This window comes from Oryctolagus cuniculus, chromosome 9 (genome assembly GCF_051225735.1).
Source record: "Oryctolagus cuniculus isolate XC-2025 breed Fujian yellow rabbit chromosome 9, ASM5122573v1, whole genome shotgun sequence".
In the NCBI taxonomy this organism is placed as follows: Eukaryota; Metazoa; Chordata; class Mammalia; order Lagomorpha; family Leporidae; genus Oryctolagus; species Oryctolagus cuniculus.
This window is the reverse complement of record NC_142875.1, coordinates 936,027-952,898: the sequence shown is the minus strand read 5'-3', so window position 1 is coordinate 952,898 and position 16,872 is coordinate 936,027. Positions and strand designations below refer to the sequence as shown.

General features: G+C 65.9%; 1 protein-coding gene across 5 annotated transcripts in view; it reads left to right on the top strand.

The window, feature by feature from the left end:
- The window catches only part of MCF2L (MCF.2 cell line derived transforming sequence like), a 137,826-nt gene that overhangs the window by 16,142 nt on the left and 104,812 nt on the right, over positions 1–16,872 (top strand). The window contains exon 1 of one of the 5 annotated variants that reach the window (XM_089303365.1): positions 12,639–12,888. The exons of 2 other annotated variants lie outside the window; for them this stretch is intronic. In XM_089303365.1, coding sequence (XP_089159491.1) covers positions 12,822–12,888 — 67 coding nt within the window. In that variant the 5' untranslated portion in view covers positions 12,639–12,821. Of the gene's footprint in view, positions 1–12,638; positions 12,889–13,285; positions 13,488–13,839; positions 14,036–16,872 lie in introns of those variants that run through there. 2 more of the 5 variants (XM_051841710.3, XM_051841711.3) reach the window with 2 other exon arrangements.

Sequence of the window (16,872 nt, the reverse complement as noted above, 5' to 3'; positions counted from 1 at the left end):
CAGACGCCCGCCCTGCGGAGACGAACAATGACGGTGCCTTCAGTGCCCAGTGACCCCTGGGGTTGGAGCGCTCTGCAGGCCTGGGATCTAAGCCGGCGACCTCTGCCTCTCACCGAAGGGCCCCAGGGTGTGGGAGGAAGCCCTGGGCAGAGGTGAAAACGGCGCCAGAACCAGGGATGTGTGGGGCGGCGGGCGGAGAGGAAGCAAGGGAGCGGCCGTGGTGGGAGGCCCCGCGCTGGGTGAGGACGCCTGTGTGCGTGGGGGGGTGTGCTCCCATTTTCTGTCCCTGGGGAGGAACTTGGGGGCAGGGAGGTGTGCCTGAAGGTTAGGCAGAGAGGGGCTGACTGCACCTTCCGGAAGCTTCCATGGACCTCTGAGGGGGTGCACCAGCAGGAAGCTTGTGAGGGGGGCACCATGGCAGGGGTGAGGGGGCGTGGCAGAGTCTGCACGCGTGGCTGTCTCATGGTGAACTGCCAGGAGCCACAGTCCCCAGGCTAGGTCAGGGCAGACCGGGAAGCCCCGCCCACCTCTTGCACACAGCAGTGAGTGCCTGGGCGCCAGCACCCACAGCGCTGCAGCTGCTGAGAGCTCTGAGGAGGTGTAAGTCCAACAGAACCCCGGAAGGGCCAGGTGTGGGAGGCCACGGGTGTGGGAGGCCACAGGTGCGGGGGCCACGGGTGCGGGGGCCACGGGTGTGGGAGGCCACAGGTGCAGGGGCCACAGGTGTGGGAGGCCACTGGTGTAGGGGCCACGGGTGCGGGGGGGCACAGGTGCGAGGGGCAGAGCCCAGGGAGGCCCCCAGTGTGGCCGCTGTGCTTGAGACAGGAGATGGGCTGTGGGAAGACGCAGATGGGGGATGGAACTCGCACCAGAACCCCAGCAGGAGGTTTGGAGGTGTAGTGCAGATTGTCCTAAAATGTGGGTGGTTGAAAGGGGCTGGGATGTGGGGGACAGAGCTCAGACTACCCCCCCCCAGGATGCTCAGGCTTTGGACCAGGGTGCAGGCCAGCTCAGCAGGAGCGATCCCATCCCAGCCATTGCACACGGTGGGGTGGGGAGAACCGCGTGAACTGAAAATGGGTCGCATGCTTACACAGGGCAGGTGAGGCGCAGTGGACAGCCCTGGGTGCCCTGCTCACATGGGGCAGGTGAGGTGCAGTGGACAGCCCTGGGACCTGGGTCCCCTGCTCGCATGGGGCAGGTGAGGCGCAGTGGACAGTCCTGGGTCCCCTGCTTGCACGGGGCAGGTGAGGCACAGTGGACAGCCCTGGGTCCCCTGCTTGCACGGGGCAGGTGAGGCGCAGTGGACAGTCCTGGGTCCCCTGCTTGCACGGGGCAGGTGAGGTGCAGTGGACAGTCCTGGGACCTGGGGTGAGGCGAGGCCGCCCACACAGGCCAACAGCGGCATCCGTGGAAGGCAAAGTGGTAAACTGGACTTCATCAAAACTGAAAGCGGCTGCCCCGGGCGAGAGCTGTTGGGAAGGCGGGGGCACGGCCAGGTGGGGGGTGCGCCGGCGTTCCGCGTGGGCGCCGCTGAGGCCCCGGCTGCTCCACTCCCCATCCAGCACCGTTTGATGTGCCCGGGAGAGCGGCGGAGGACGGTTCAAGGGCTTGGGCCAGGGTGGAGTTTCCCAGACTCCTGGCTTCAGCCCCGGCTGTTGCAGGCGTCGGGGAGTGAACCCGCAGGGGAAGACCTCGCTCCGTCTCGCCCCCCCTAACTCTGCCTTTCAAATGAAGTAAACAAACCTTAAACAAACAAAACACAGGACCCTGGGTTCCACGGCAGGTGAAAGAAGCTGCGGCCACCCACACTCAGCAGTGGGGACCAGGCCTGGACGCCCCCCCACCGCTGGGCGACCCCAGGGAGCCTGACCTCTGTTCCCCTGCCTCCCTGTGTCTTGAAGCAACAACACCACAGCAAGGGACAATCAGCTGGGGCTGGGGAGGGAGTGTCCCCTAAAGGCAGCAGGAGGGGTGGACGCTCTGTGTCCTGGGTGTTCTGTGCTGGGGTTGTCACCATGGGGCTCCTGGCTCTTCACAGCTGTGCAGTCTACATTAGGAAAAGAAAACAACCCCACAGCCGTTCCCTCTCGGCCCACAAACCCACCCAGCCATGCACACCCGTGGGACTCGGCCAGCACAGGGGACACAGGACATGGGGAGGGGCCTTGAAGTGGGAGGGGCCTTGAAGTGGGAGGGGCCTGGGAAGTAGGAGGAACCTGTGAAGTGGGAGGGGCCTGGGAAGTGGGAAGGCACTCTGGGAAGTGGGAGGGGCCTTGAAGTGGGAGGGGCCTGGGAAGTGGGAAGGCACTCTGGGAAGTGGGAGGAACCTATGAAGTGGGAGGGGCCTGTGAAGTGGGAGGGGCCTGGGAGTGGGCCTGTGGGATGCAGGAGCTGCAGGGCTGGACGTGGGTGCAGGGCTGGATGTGGGTGCAGGGCTGGATGGGGGTGCAGGGCTGGATGGGGGTGCAGGGTATAGATGTGGGTGCTTGCCCCCCCCGGTGCGGGTCCCCAGGTAAGAGCTGACACAGACGTCGGGTGGTGACAGCTTCCCCGACCTGGTGTTGAGCTCTGGAGATGCAGCCTTCGCGCTAAGGCTGCGTAAGTAACGCTTGTCAGGTGAACCAGGCGTGGAAAGGTTCAGAAGTCTGAAGTGCCCGGCTCCCTCGCGTCTGGGACTGCGGCTCTCCACGCCGGCACCCTGTCTGTCTCCCAGGGAGCCCGAGAGCAGCGCGCGCTCCCTGCCTCATGTTTTCCAGCTCACCCCGCGGTTGTAGCTCTGGGGAGCCGAGCCTGCGTGTGCTCTCCTCTCGAGTCCTGTGCACTGCCCAGGGCCTGTTTGCAGGGCAGCGATGGCGTGGGATTGCTCCGGGTGTGAGCGTCCACACAGCGTGCGCTGGTGCGGCTTCCAGCGCCTGTGCTGTAAACAGGCACCTGCGTCAGTGCGGGCCTGCGGGGGGGGGGGGGGCTCCCGGAATGCCCCGGATCTCCCCCGCTCCTCATTGTTCTCCGCTTCCTTTCTGCTGGCACGTGGCTCTCTCCCCGGCTGCAGTGCAGGAGGCCGTAGACTGAGCATCCACGTCCTGGTGGACTTGACCTTCACACGGGGCTGCAGGAAGTCGGCCCGAGGGCTGTGCTGCCGGCACTGGCCGCCCCATCTCGGGACCGGGTGCCGGAGATCCATGGCCATCCAGAGGCGGGCAGAGACGTGCGGGCCTCAGTGCTGCCAGCCCTCCTCGGGGACGGGCAGCTCGCTGGTGACCGCTGACCGGGAGGTGTGTGCCAGGTCTGACCCTCAGGTGGTAATAATGGAGGCAGGGGGCACCGGACAGCTGAAAAGCGGGGTGTCTGTGTGACGGCGGTGCGTGGGCCACCTGGCAGCCCCTCCTCCGGGAACCTGGGTGGGGGCAGGGCTTCCAGGAGAGGCTCAGGTGCACGGCACGGCCCCCGGATTTTGCCTCCCCCTGGATGTCAGGCTAGGCTGAGCCAGAACCAGAGGTGGGGGCTGAGCTCAGGAGGAAGCGAGCGGTGTGGCCCCCGCCCCGTCCTGGTCCACAGGGATTCCCTCTGCTGGCAGAAGGGCAGGCCCGTGGCAGGAACGAGGGGCGAGGACCCCGCCTGCTGGCTCCTGGGTGCACGGCCTGGACTAGGCACACATCTGGCCCCTGGCCCCCAGCGCCTGGAGCCGAGGCGGGGACTGCCCCGCCAGTGTCCACCCCTGGAAGGCAGCCCGTCCAGAAGCAGAGCCTCTCCTGCGGCCTCCCTGTCTGTGACAGCCCCGCCCCTCTGGGGACCACCCCTGGAGAGCGAGCTTGAGGCTGAGCTGGGCAGTGTCTCCTGGCCCTGTGCCACCAGGCCCATGTCCGTGCTCCTGGTCACCCAGCACCGGCGTGGAGCACACATGCTGGGGCCCTGCCGTCCGCTCCGAGCAGTGCAGGCCACCGGCTGGACACACAGTCGAGAGGCTCCTTGTGCCCCTGCTTCGGGATTAGCTCGGGGTGCGTGGTCATGGCAGCTGCTTTCCCTGGACCTTGCTGGTGTGTGGGGGTGGGGGCGGGGCCATGGTTCTCCAAGGGGAGGTTCTAGTGTCTGAAAGCCCCACCCACAGCGGCTGAAACGGCACACATGACAGCCACAGCCGCAAGCCCCAAAGCTGAGGTGTCGGCCATGCTGGTCCTTCCTGCAGGCCTGGGGCTGCCTGCATGTCCCTGGCCTCTGCCCCTGACCCACCCTGCCCTGGGCCTCCTATCCCATCACAACCCTGTGACACACGGCAGGGCGTCTCCCATTTCAAGACCCAGACTGGTGCCATCTTCTAGGTCCCTTTTGCCACACTGGGCTCCAAGGAGCCGGCTGGGGACATCCTTGGGGCCGGGATGCCCACACCCGGTGGCTCTCTGGCCGCAGGGCTGTTCACAGCTGTGCAGTCCTGCGTGAGTGCCTCCTCACAGGACCCAGGGGGCCCGCGGTGCCGGGGCCGCTGTGGCAGACTGGCGAGCCGTGTAGGCTTCCACACCAGGGCCGTCAGGCTGGGGAGGCCCTGTCTGCGGGTGGGCGTCAGCCCAGGGGCTAGGGTACCCGCATCCCACGCCGGAGAGTCTGGTTTCATACCCAGTTCCTGGCCCGGCTTCCTGCGAATGGAACCCCGGAGGCAGCAGATACGGCTCAAGTGATTGATCGGGTGTCTCCCATCCACACGGGGGGCCTGGATCGGGCTCCACGCTCCTGGCGCCAGCCTTGGCCCCCAAGGGCCTGCAGTGGCAGTCCATCCCCCGTGGTGCCCACAGTGTCAGGGCTGAGCCCTGGTCCCCCCCCCCGCCGTGGTGCCAACAGTGTCAGGGCTGAGCCCTGGTCCCCTCCCCTCCCCCCCATGGTGCCCACAGTGTCAGGGCTGAGCCCTGACCCCCCCTTCCCCCACCGTGGTGCCCGCAGTGTCAGGGCTGAGCCCTGGTCCCCCCCCCCCGCCGTGGTGCCCACAGTGTCAGGGCTGAGCCCTGGTCCCCTACCCCCACCCTGTGGTGCCCACAGTGTCAGGGCTGAGCCCTGGTCCCCCCCCCGCCGTGGTGCCCACAGTGTCAGGGCTGAGCCCTGGTCCCCCCTCCCCCCACCGTGGTGCCCACAGTGTCAGGGCTGAGCCCTGACCCCCCCTTCCCCCACCGTGGTGCCCACAGTGTCAGGGCTGAGCCCTGGTCCCCTCCCCTCCCCCCCATGGTGCCCACAGTGTCAGGGCTGAGCCCTGGTCCCCCCTCCCCCCACCGTGGTGCCCACAGTGTCAGGGCTGAGCCCTGGTTCCCCCTTTCCCCCACCGTGGTGCCCACAGTGTCAGGGCTGAGCCCTGGTCCCCTCCCCTCCCCCCCATGGTGCCCACAGTGTCAGGGCTGAGCCCTGGCCCCCCCTCCCCCCACCGTGGTGCCCACAGTGTCAGGGCTGAGCCCTGGCCCCCCCTCCCCCCACCGTGGTGCCCACAGTGTCAGGGCTGAGCCCTGGTCCCCTCCCCTCCCCCCCATGGTGCCCACAGTGTCAGGGCTGAGCCCTGGTCCCTTCCCCCCTCCCCGTGGTGCCCACAGTGTCAGGGCTGAGCCCTGGTCCCCCCCCCCCGTGGTGCCCACAGTGTCAGGGCTGAGCCCTGGTCCCTTCCCCCCCACCCCGTGGTGCCCACAGTGTCAGGGCTGAGCCCTGGTCCCCCCCCTCCCACCCCCGCGCCGTGGTGCCCACAGTGTCAGGGCTGAGCCCTGACCCCCCCTCCCCCCACCGTGGTGCCCACAGTGTCAGGGCTGAGCCCTGGTCCCCTCCCCTCCCCCTACCGTGGTGCCCACAGTGTCAGGGCTGAGCCCTGGTCCCCGCCCCCCTCCTCCATGGTGCCCACAGTGTCAGGGCTGAGCCCTGGTCCCCTCCCCCTACCGTGGTGCCCACAGTGTCAGGGCTGAGCCCTGGTCCCCCCCCTCCCACCCCCGCCCCGTGGTGCCCACAGTGTCAGGGCTGAGCCCTGACCCCCCCTCCCCCCACCGTGGTGCCCACAGTGTCAGGGCTGAGCCCTGGTCCCCGCCCCGTGGTGCCCACAGTGTCAGGGCTGAGCCTAGGGCCCCCCCCCACAGACTGCCCGAGTAGCACTGTCCTCTCTCTGGCCCAGGTCCTTCCAGAAGGGAGCGCTGTGGCACAGAGTCCCGGCGCTGGTGGCTGCTGGGGCCCCTGCGAGACTCCCACTGAACCCAGCGTGCTGTGTTCCTGCCTCGCTCCCCCTGGTCCCCAGAGCACTCAGCTGAGGCTCAGGGCGGTGTCCAGGCAGGCGCAGCTGCGGCCCCACACCCCGAGGTGCTCAGCCGCTTGTGCTCAGAGGCGCCCGCAGGCCCCGAGGCAGGGAGGGGGCTGGGGAGGGCCCCACGCCCCTCGGCTTCCTCGTCCACACAGTGCTGAGGCCCACGCGCACCAGCCGCACAGCCTGGCCTGCTGTGGCTCAGCCAGCCCTTTCCGCACCTCCGGGAGAGGACCTGGGCGCGGCTGGGTTTTGACGCCAGGCCTGTCCACCTTCTTCAGTTTCTGAAAGCCAACTCCCGTCCGTGTGGAAACCTCTGCTTCAACCCACCCCCGCCCACCCCCGCCCCGGCTCCGAGGCTCAGACGGAACTGGGGGGACACGGCGGTGGCCTGTGCCTACCCGTCACTCCCAGCATCCTCCCTGGGCAGCTCTGCTCTGCTGGGCAGGGATAGGCCACGCATGTGACATGTGTGCGCACACACATGTGACATGTGCGCGCACACATGTGGTGTTTTCACATGCACACACATGCACATATGCATGCACACACACTCATGGACTTGCCATCTGGGTGAGGTGTGCTGTCTGTCCCGAGGCCAGCTGTGCCATCCTAGGTGGCACTGGTGGGGTCCGTGTCCCCCGGGAGGGGCTCACAGGGGAGTGGCCCATTCTGGCTGACCCACACAGCATGGACAGACCTGTCTTCCCCAAACCTCAGCCAGTGTGGACTCCTGCCCCGTCTGGTGGCACCCCTTTCTTGCTCTCTGCCCCACGGCTCGGGATTGGTGGCACAGCACAGGTGGCATTCGGCAGAGACCAGCTTCCTCATGGAAGGTCCCTGGGCTCCCTTGGGGCCTCTTGCTGGCCTTGGGGACCGCCTGCAGCCACGCCCCTCACACAGGGCAGACGCTGCTTCCAGAACTGGGCGTCTCTGTCGTCAGCCCTGGCTCAAGTCCCAGCAGGTGGGGAGAAGGTGGCCGGCCTCCTGCCACTCACCCAGCCCCACATGCGTCCAGCCCAGGTCCTGGCCACACCTGCTGCCTTCTGAGAGTGACAAGCACGGGGACCACAGTGGGCACCAGGGCTGGGGAGGAGCTCAGTGGGGTGCCCGTTCTGGGAGACGCTGGCCCCATCAGTCCCCTGCACCAAGATGACGTGGACAGGCAGGGAGCCCCATGACAGCCCTGCCAGGCCTTGTCGTGTGCATCAGGACCACCAGGGAGTCCCCAGGACCCAGAGCAATGGGTGCTGGGTTCTGTGTCACACCGCTGCCAGCCCCACCCTCAGACCGACTGCCCCTCCCTGTCTGACTTCCAGGTAATCCTGGCTGTCGCCCACCGTGATGGGTGGGGCCATGTGCCCTGACCCCAGCACCTGTGAGCATGCCCTTGTTTGGAAACAGGGCCACTGCAGACGGGAGTGCCTAAGATGGGGTCACACTGGGGTAGGGGCCCTGAGGAGGCAGACAGAGAAGCCGGCCGCGAGGTGGGGAGGCAGGAGGGAGGCCCCCTGCGGCTGCAGGAGCACCACGGCCACCGCTCCCTTCTTCGGCCCCGAGCCTGGGGCCCATCCCTTCCTCCTGAGGCCCCCGTGGCCCGCGCCTGGGCTGGCACCTCCGTGAAGGTGGTCGGATGTCACAGCGCTGGTGTGCCCCCGGCAGCTGTCCCCCACTGTGGCGCACACCTGCGCGTCTCCATCAGCCGCCTGCGTTGATGCTGGGTCTGGAGACGTGGTTCCTGCTGCCTGGCACGGGGGCAGCCGCTGTCGCCCTGGTCTAGGGGAACGGACTTTTGCCAGCCTAAGGCTCGCGTTGTTCTTACTGGACAAGCCCTCCTTAGCAGTGCTGTGGCTGCCCGCATGGATGTGGGGGCTCTCCCCGGGGACCCCAAAAAGGAAAGCCTCAGATCCGTGGCTCCGCGTGTGGCTGCGGGGATGCCTGCTCACGAAGCTCCAGGTGCGGTGGCACTGTTGGTTCTGCAGTTCTGGGGCCTGAACCAAACAGTCGGAGTGAGTCTCTTCCCTGTGTCCCTGCCACCGTATCAGGGACAACCAAGAATACTAAGAAAACCCAAGTAGTCGAATTTTGACGCAGCAGGGAGTATTCACCCAGCTGTTGAAAAGCATGTGGGGACATGAAATCCTCCTGAGAGAAACACGTGCTACAAAGATAAATATTGTTACAAGTTCGTCGAAGGGTGCACCAGACCCACGGACAGGAGACCCTAGCGGCTGGCTGCCGGGGCTGCCGGGAGGGTTTTTGTTTGGGAGGGTTTTTGTTTCCTGATTTTACATTTCGGCTTTGGTTGGTGCAGTGCACGTCCCAGCGGCCGCTTCTGTGGGGGTGAGGAAGCCCCGCACACAAGGCACCTGACCCCGTCCTGGGCCTGCTTCTCCCACAGCCTCTGTTGATGCACATCCCAGACTTCCTCGCTGGGCAAAGCCACAAAAGGGACAAACGTCCACGGCCCCGCCCCTTCCTTCCTCCCCAGCCCCCACCTCTGAAGCCTGCTGTAGCCGCCACCCATGCCTGGGACACTGGTGTGTGTGTGCAGAGGATGCGGCTGGGACATGGGTCTGTGTGCAGGGCAGGCGGCTGGGACACGGGTTTGTGTGCAGAGTACACAGCTGGGACACGGGTCTGTGTGTATGGAGCACATGGCTGGGGCACGGGTTTGTGTGCAGAGTACACGCCTGGGACATGGGTCTGTGTATGCAGAGCACATGGCTGGGGCACGGGTCTGTGTGCAGAGTACACGCCTGGGACACGGGTCTGTGTGTATAGAGCACGAGGCTGGGGCACGGGTCTGTGTGTGCAGAGCACATGGCTGGGGCGTGGGAGTGGCCAGGACTGGGCTCCCAGCACCATGCTGTCCCAAGGGAGCAGGTGCTGTGCTGGTCCCCAGGCTGCACCACGGGCGCCCTTGGCATCCCCTGGGGTCTTGGCCTCCTGAGGGGAAGGGGCAGTGGCTTTGCTCAGTGCTGCCTGGAGCCAGCCCCAGCTGCCTGGGACCTGTGGGCGGGTTTCCACTTTTCCCTGCGTGCCGTGGGAATCGGGGCTGTGGCTGCAGCGTGTCCTTCTGTGATGCTGCATATGATGCCCGCCGGGTAAGCCTAGCTCCTGGTGAGTGTGTGGGATTGACTGTGGTGGGTCCACGGAGGGCCAGCTGCCTACATCCTGCAGCTGAGTGGGACCCGCCCCCGCCAGCTCCCATTTCTCACCTCCTCTCCTGGCTGGGCTCCCAGAATGGTTGCTAAGCGCGATCGGTATCCAGGTGCAACCTCACGCCCTACCCGGCCTCCCGGGCGCTGCCCTCCTCTTCTGCTGGGCAGGGCTGTCCCTCGGAACACATGGGCCCAGGTTCTTTGTGGCACTGCTGGGCGTGTCGTGGGGTGACTGTGTGTCCTGTGGGCACAGCAGTGTCCCTGAGGCAGACAGCTGTGCCCGCGTACGCACACCTGAGTGAATCCCGTACCAGTCACTTAGCGCTGCGTGACCTTGGGCGAGCTGCCGAGCCTCTCTGTGCCTGGTTCTGTCAGGGTGAAACCAGCCAGGTCCTAGGTCACTGAGGACTGTGAGTTCACTCCACACGGCGCTTAGGAAGGGCCTGGGGCCCAGGGGAGCTGCCCCTCATCAGTCTTTAGCAGGTGCCAGTGCCATTACTTAGCCATTGCGTTTTTATTTATAATTTTTTCACCTTATTTCATTGTGTGCATGTGAGCCCTCACTTCCCAGTCAAGCTTGGGGGAGGTGGACAGGCCAGACCCAGGGGTAGACTCCCAGCCCTGTGGAGGCGGCAGGTGTGAATCCTGCAGGGCAGGCCTCTGCTGTGGCTGTGGCTGTGGCTGTGACAGGAGGCCGTGGCTGTGGCTGTGGCTGTGACGGGACAGGAGGCCACAACTGTGGCTGTGGCTGTGGCTGTGGCTGTGACTGTGGCTATGGCTGGGCTGGGACAGGAGGCCACAGCTGTGATGGGACAGGAGGCCACAGCTGTGGCTGTGGCTGTGGCTGTGGCTGTGGCTGGGGCTGTGGCTGTGGCTGGGCTGGGGAGGGGCAGGAAGCCTGTGGAGCTGCGGGGGCACAGTTCCCTCCTCTCCGGGGGCCTTGGTCTTTTCCTCCCCAGAACTTCCTGACTGGGTGAGGCTGCCACCTTGCAGGGGCAGCCTGCTTCACTCAGAAGGTTCTAGAAAGCACCTCACAGGAAGCTCTGCACGGCCGCTGCAGTGGGCACTGCCCAGCATGCACCGGGGCGGGGCTATGTGGGTCCGGGAGGGGCCCGAGGCAGGGGGAGGCTTTGTCTTTTGTCTTTGGCTTCACTCTTGGTTGTAAGGGTGGGAGAGCCGTGGCCAGGGTCACCTGCACACTCTCAGGCGGCCCAGACCTGGGCCTGTGGGTGACTCAGGGTGCTTGGGGGGTGGGCAAGGAGAGGTGAGAGGCCAGAGGAGGCCTGCCGGGCAGAGGTGCCTGGGCGCCCTCCAGGTGACGGAGGCTGGGGCGCGGCTGGGGGCGGGGCAGCCCCTGGGGTGCTTCTCATCCCTCCACAGACGGAGCAGTGAGTCTGGCCCCGTGGAATGCAGTGTCGCTCCCGGTGGGGCCCACGAGGCTGTAACAGGTCACCCGTGACGTAATAGCCGGCCAGGGCCGCGGCGTGAGGAGCTCCTCCTGCGTTAGGGGCAGCACGCGGCGCCCTGTGTGGGGGGACTGTGGCGCTGCTGTCACACAAAGTGGCTGACGGGATGTCCGGGCTCGTGGCGCTGACTGCAGCCTGGGAGCCCGATGGCCCATGGGTCGGCCAGCGGCGGCAGCGAGGCCCACGCCGGCACAGTCCTGGCCACGTGTCCCGTGGGCACAGCAGGCAGCCCAGGCGATGTCGGTCACACGGGCAAGGGCTCAGGTCCAGCCCAGCTCCTCCCTTATCTGATGAGAGGATTCAGGACCAAGTGAAACTGACACGCAGAGGGTCTGATGACTTTTTAAAAGCATTTATTTATTGACTTGAAAAGCAGAGTTACAGAGAGGCAGAGGCAGAGGCAGAGGCGGAGGGGGAGGGGGAGAGGGAGAGGGAGAGGGAGAGGCAGAGGGAGAGGGAGAGGCAGAGGGAGAGAGGTCTTCCATCTGCTGGTTCACTCCCCAAATGGCTGCGATGGCCAGAGCCGGGCTGATCTAAAGCCAGGAGCCAGGAGCTCCTCCTGGGGCTCCTATGAGGGTGTCGGGGCCCAGGCACTGCGGGCAGCGGCTTTGCCCACTGTGCCACAGCTCGGTCCCTTGATGACTTTTTAAAAGCACCTTCTCATGGTTTGCCCACAGCTTCCTGCTTCTGGTTGGCACACCTCTTGTTTATGCTGCGTGTGTTTCCAGATCTTGCTCTCGGCCCAGACCTGTGAGTTCTGTGAGGAAAAAGGCGCCACGTCCGTCTGCGCCCGGGCGTAGAGCAGGGCTGAAAGGCCAGCACCCTGGGCTGGGCACGCGCGTTCCACACCCGGGAAGGGGCACTCTCATGCTCTCACAGGTGGACACGCACAGGCCGTGGGGAGCTGCGATGGCCCACATGTTTTATTGGATACTGGGACACTGCACACACATGTGTATCGGTTCTGTGCGCACACACGCCTGTATGTGGACACTGGTATGGTGCACACATGTGTATGGGCACTGCATGTGTGCACATGTCTATATGGACACGGGGACGGTGCACACACATGTGTATGGGCACTGCAGACACGCGTGTATATGGACACTGATATGGTCCACACACATGTATGGGCACTGCACGTGCACACGTGTGTATATGGACACCAGTGGTGCATATGTGTATGGGCACTACAGGTGCACACACACGTATATGGACATGGACTGCACACACGCGCATGAGCACTGCAGGCACACACATGTGTATATGGACACTGGGATGGTGCACACGTGTGTATGGACATGGATGTGTACATACGTGTGTATGGATACTGGGGCGGTGCACACGTGTGTATGGACATGAACAGTTCACACACATGTATGGGCACTGTGGGTGCACACGCGTGTGTATATGGATACTGGGGTGGTGCACACGCTGTATGGGCACTGTGCGTGCACACACGTGTATGGGCACTGGGTCGGTGCACACATGTGTGTTACTGGTCATGGCAGTGCAGGCGTGCTGTTACCCACAGGAGCTGCTGTCTGCCCTTCACCTGCTCCGGGCTCGAGTTTCCTAAGCCATTCATGGCAACACTTCCTCCTGATTCTTCCCGAGGGAGGGGCGTTGCTGGTAGCAGCAAACCACAGAGGGTGCAGGTGCCCGGGGCGAGTGCTGGTGCGCAGGTCTCAGATGGCAGCGTGGCGACAGCGAGGGCCTGGACTCCGTGGGCGCGGCGGGGTGTCGAATGCACAGCTGGCGTCCTGCCAGCCGCGGTGAGGTCGCTCAGCCCTGTGCCCGCCAGGCTCCTTGGCTCACACAGACCCGCGTCCTTGGACAGGCGATGGCCCCTGCCCCCAGCGGGAGCAGCTGGTCCCCCCTCGGTCCACCACGTTCCCACTGAGGGACCTGGCAACCCGCGGGCCCACCGACCTGGGCATGAGGCCGCGCGGAGAGGGCACGCCGGGCTGCTGCGGCCTGTGCACCTGCCCGGGGAGGGCCAGAGGTAAAGGGCAGGGTAGGCCCACTGGGCAACTTGCGACCCGCGGCGGGCAGGCGCCTGGCGGGGGAGGGGCAGCTCTGCGGGCAGGGCCCCGCGGTGGGGGCTTCCAGGTGGCCCGGGCAGGTGCGCGCGCAGGAGCCCCAGGTGACCGCGGCGGTGCGCACCGACGACTTCTCGGGGACGGGTGGCAGCCACACATGAGGCTTCCAGGTGACCTCGGCGCGCTCACCTGACTCCCAGGTGGCCGCAGGGGTGACCCGCGGGGCTGGCGCGCCGCTTCCGCTTCCGCCGCGCGCCCCCCGCCCCCGCCGGCGCAGGGCGCACCCCCCTCCCGGAGGTGCGGGACCAATCCCGGGCAGGGAGGCGTGCGCGCGCGGCCCCGGGACGCGCAGCCGTAGCCCCCTCCTCGCCTGCCAGCCGCGCCCCCTCCCCACTCGCCCTGCCCCGCCCAGAAAGCGCCCCGGGAGCGGCGCGGCGCGGCGCGGCGCGAGCCCGCCCAGGACTGGGGTCGGAGTCTCGGAGGATGAGGTTTTGGCTGCGAGACGAAGGCATGGCCCTGGAGGAGACGCTGCAGAGGCTGCGCGCGGTCTCCCGGCGCACGGGTAGGAGGGGCTGCGGGGCCGGCTCCGGGCACGGCGCTGCGGGGAGACGCGGCCCGTGGTGCGCGCTGTGTGCCAGCCCTGGCCTGGCGGGCTGCGTGTGCAGCGGGATTTGCTTCTACCCAGAGCAGTCCAGCCGATGGCACATCGGCGGCATGCGCGTCCTCAGAGCTCCGGGCGGGCGCCGCGCTCTGGAATACGCCCCGGCCTGCACGAGGGTGCGGGAGCCGGGCGGGGGCGGGGCAGCTGTCACGGGCTGACTGTGTGTATTTCTGTTTTCTCCACCAAATATAGCTTAGGCCTGCGGCAGATGTTGGAAAGCGGCCTGAGTAAGGAGTGGGAGGAATGGGAGATGGGGCGTTCGCTCTCTGTTTAACCCGCGCTCCCCGGAGCCATTCCAGGCGGCCGCCCTGCGCTGGGGCAGACCCCGAGCCCACAGCTCGCGTCTTGCTATTGGCTTGCGATGAGTGACACGGAGCTCATCTTGCAGCCGGGGATGTGCCCGCTAGCTGGAGGTCCTTGGAGGAGGCGAGAGTGGTAGCGCTTTGAACGTAAGTCGCCGTCTTTTGTCTGGTGTGGCTGCGTGTTGTGCCGTGCGCACCGCTACCTGGGAGACCGGTGGGTAGTCAGGTGTTTGCGTCGGGTGTGGCGCCCTCCCCGCCCCCACCGGCCCGGTGGATTTCCAGGGCAAACCTGTGGTTACAGCGCGGTAAACACTGGGTGGGGTGGTCTCGCCCAGACTTTTCTTGAAGACGACTTTCCACTTTGGACTGTGGCTTTTGTGGATGTGGGTCAGGAGGAGATAGGGCCGGGTGATGTCGGCTGCCCCCAGTTTCTGGAACTTGAGATGGGCTTTGCTGGGTCAGGATCTGGCATGAGTGAGGGGCAACGTGGACCCCCCCTGGGCCCTGGTGGGAGGTGGAGGGGCCCCCAGGGGGCTTGCTCCAGCAGTGACGTCACCGCCGGTGCTCAGGGAGCCCAGAAGTCACGTGTGTGTGTGTGTGTGTGTGTGTGTGTTTTAGACGGTGGGAGAGCTGCTTGGGGAGCCGTAATGCGGCTGACTGCCCACTGGACACGCACGCCATTGTCTCCTCGGTGGCTCTCAGGCAAGTCCACCGATGCCCGTGCCGGGTGGACAGCCACAGACACCCTGAGAGGCCATGTCCTGTGCACCCCATTGTTTGCCGCTCAGCTCCCTTTGCCGTGGTGCTCAGCGGCTGTGCAGGCGGGCGGCCGGCAGAGGCTGTGTGTGCCGTGGGTGCTGGCACAGAGCCGCCACAGATGGAGAAACACGTTGCAAGCTTCCCGTGGGGGGAGACAGGTCAGCGTGGACCGGTGTGGGTGAATTTCCAGGCAGGGCCCAGCGTTCTCCTCCTGGCCGAGGTAGGAGCATGGCACCAGGACTGGCAGGGGCCCGGACGCTGGAGGGCCCGACCCTCCCTGGAGCCGCGTGGTGTCGGGCCGTGCGTGACCGTGCTGCCTGCATTTCACGCTGGGCTCCAGACTCGTGCCACGGAGGCCGCTGCGTGCTGCCCGTGCGTGGGGCGTGCGTCCGCGGAGCTGAGCCTTCACTCGTAGGTGCTTTGCTGAACCTGCCCTTTAGTGACGAGGCTGGGAGCCTTCACAGTAGCAGAAGACCCCTCCCCCGTTCCGTTTCCCTCTGTGATCACCGGGGAAGCCCCTGAGCAAGCAGCGCCCAGTGGGTTTGTGCCCTTGGTGGGCGCACGACGGGGGTGGGACTCAGGCTCGGGAGGGCAGGGCAAGGCCTGGGGAGCTGCCTTCCAGTCCTGAGACCCCGCAGGCAAGGGGACTGACCTCGAGCGGAAGCCCGCCTCTTGTCACCGTGGGTGGGGTGGGGTGGGGGTGGGGTGGGGTCTGATGTGAGCCCTGCGGGGGTTTCCCTGTTCTAAGGCCCGGGAGGGTCCGTCGGCCATTTTCCTGTTGAACAAATGGAGTGGGGGGCCGGGAGCTGTCCCACCGTGGACTGCATGGCGCTGTCTTCCCCGCCCGGCTCAGCGCCGCGCCCTCTGCCGCGCTGCTGTCACTGAGGTGTCTGGGGACGCCCGAGGGACCATGAACTTGTGGCCCTGGCAGACCTGCTACTTTGCTGCAGTCTCTGTAGCAAAGCAGACGCTGCTGAGGGGCGGGGAGCGAGTGAGGGAGAAGCTGAGTGGACATGCGGTCTCGTCTTTGCCCCCAGGGCCTGCACCACGTGAGGCTCCCCCGAGGGCGTTCACTGTCCTGGGGTCCTGCTGTGGGGCTGGCCCTGGCCCTCTTTGTGGAGCCCCTGGGACCCCGGCCCCACACCTGAGACAGCTTGGCCCCACCCGTGGACATTCAGCCCCGCCTGTGCCAATCCTGCCTCTGGCCTGCATGTCCAGGACGTGTGCTGCCCCCTCTGGGCCTGCCCTCACACCTCCCAGGGCTCCCAGGCTGCACTCGCTCCCTGGCCATCATCCCCCGCCCTGTGGGCCCCTGCCCGTGGCCGCGGTCCTCTGGGAGTCGTCTGTGACGCGTGTTGGAGCCTCACTCCCCTCCGTCGTGGCGTGTGCTGGCAGGTCCAGGGTTGCCTGTGGCCGTGTGTGGGAGAGGAACAAAGAACTTCTGCAGAGGCTCCACCCGCCCATCTGGAGGGGCCCTGGTGTCTACACACGTGGGGCACCATGCCCATCACGCCGTGCCACGTGTGTGTACCTCGCATGTCTGGTTTTAAACACAAAGCACGTGGGAATCCCACAGCGGCAGCCATGGGATGGGGGGGGGTGAAATGTTGTGCCCGTGAGGGGTGGTGGAGGTGAACAGTTTCTCAAATCCGTGAGTTTTGTCAATGAAGAATGAAACACTAGGGCTGAGCCCCGGCGCCCACGGACGGTGCAGGCTGTCCCGTCACGGGCAGCCCCGAGCACCTCGGCTGCACCCCGAGACTTGTAAGAACCGGGGTTTCCCGCTGGGGTTTTCTGGCCGCAGCAATGCCGGGGTTCCAGCCTGGCTGCAGTGCACGTGTGCCCTGGCGAAGCCACGTGTTCTGACACAGACGGCAGCGCTGGGTTGGAGCTGCTCGGCACACGTGGAGAGGAACGTGGCTGGGCCAGCCCCACACCCACTGCGACGTTGTGAGGAATGTGTCATGGGTGTCACAGGGTGGTCCTGTCCCCGGGCAGACGGCTGAGCCCGCAGGAACAAGATGGCCGTGCGTCCCCCGGCTGCGTGAGCGTCCGGACACCAGGGTGTGTGTCCGTCTGGCCTCTGACAGTGCTGTCCAGGTGTGAGCAGTCAGTGAAATCACAGCTCTCCTGCACAAGTTAAGGCTCCCAAATGGTCTTTAGAGCCTTATTTTTTGATAAAAAGAACAATGACATCTACCTGTCCATTGCCACAGTCGCTCGCG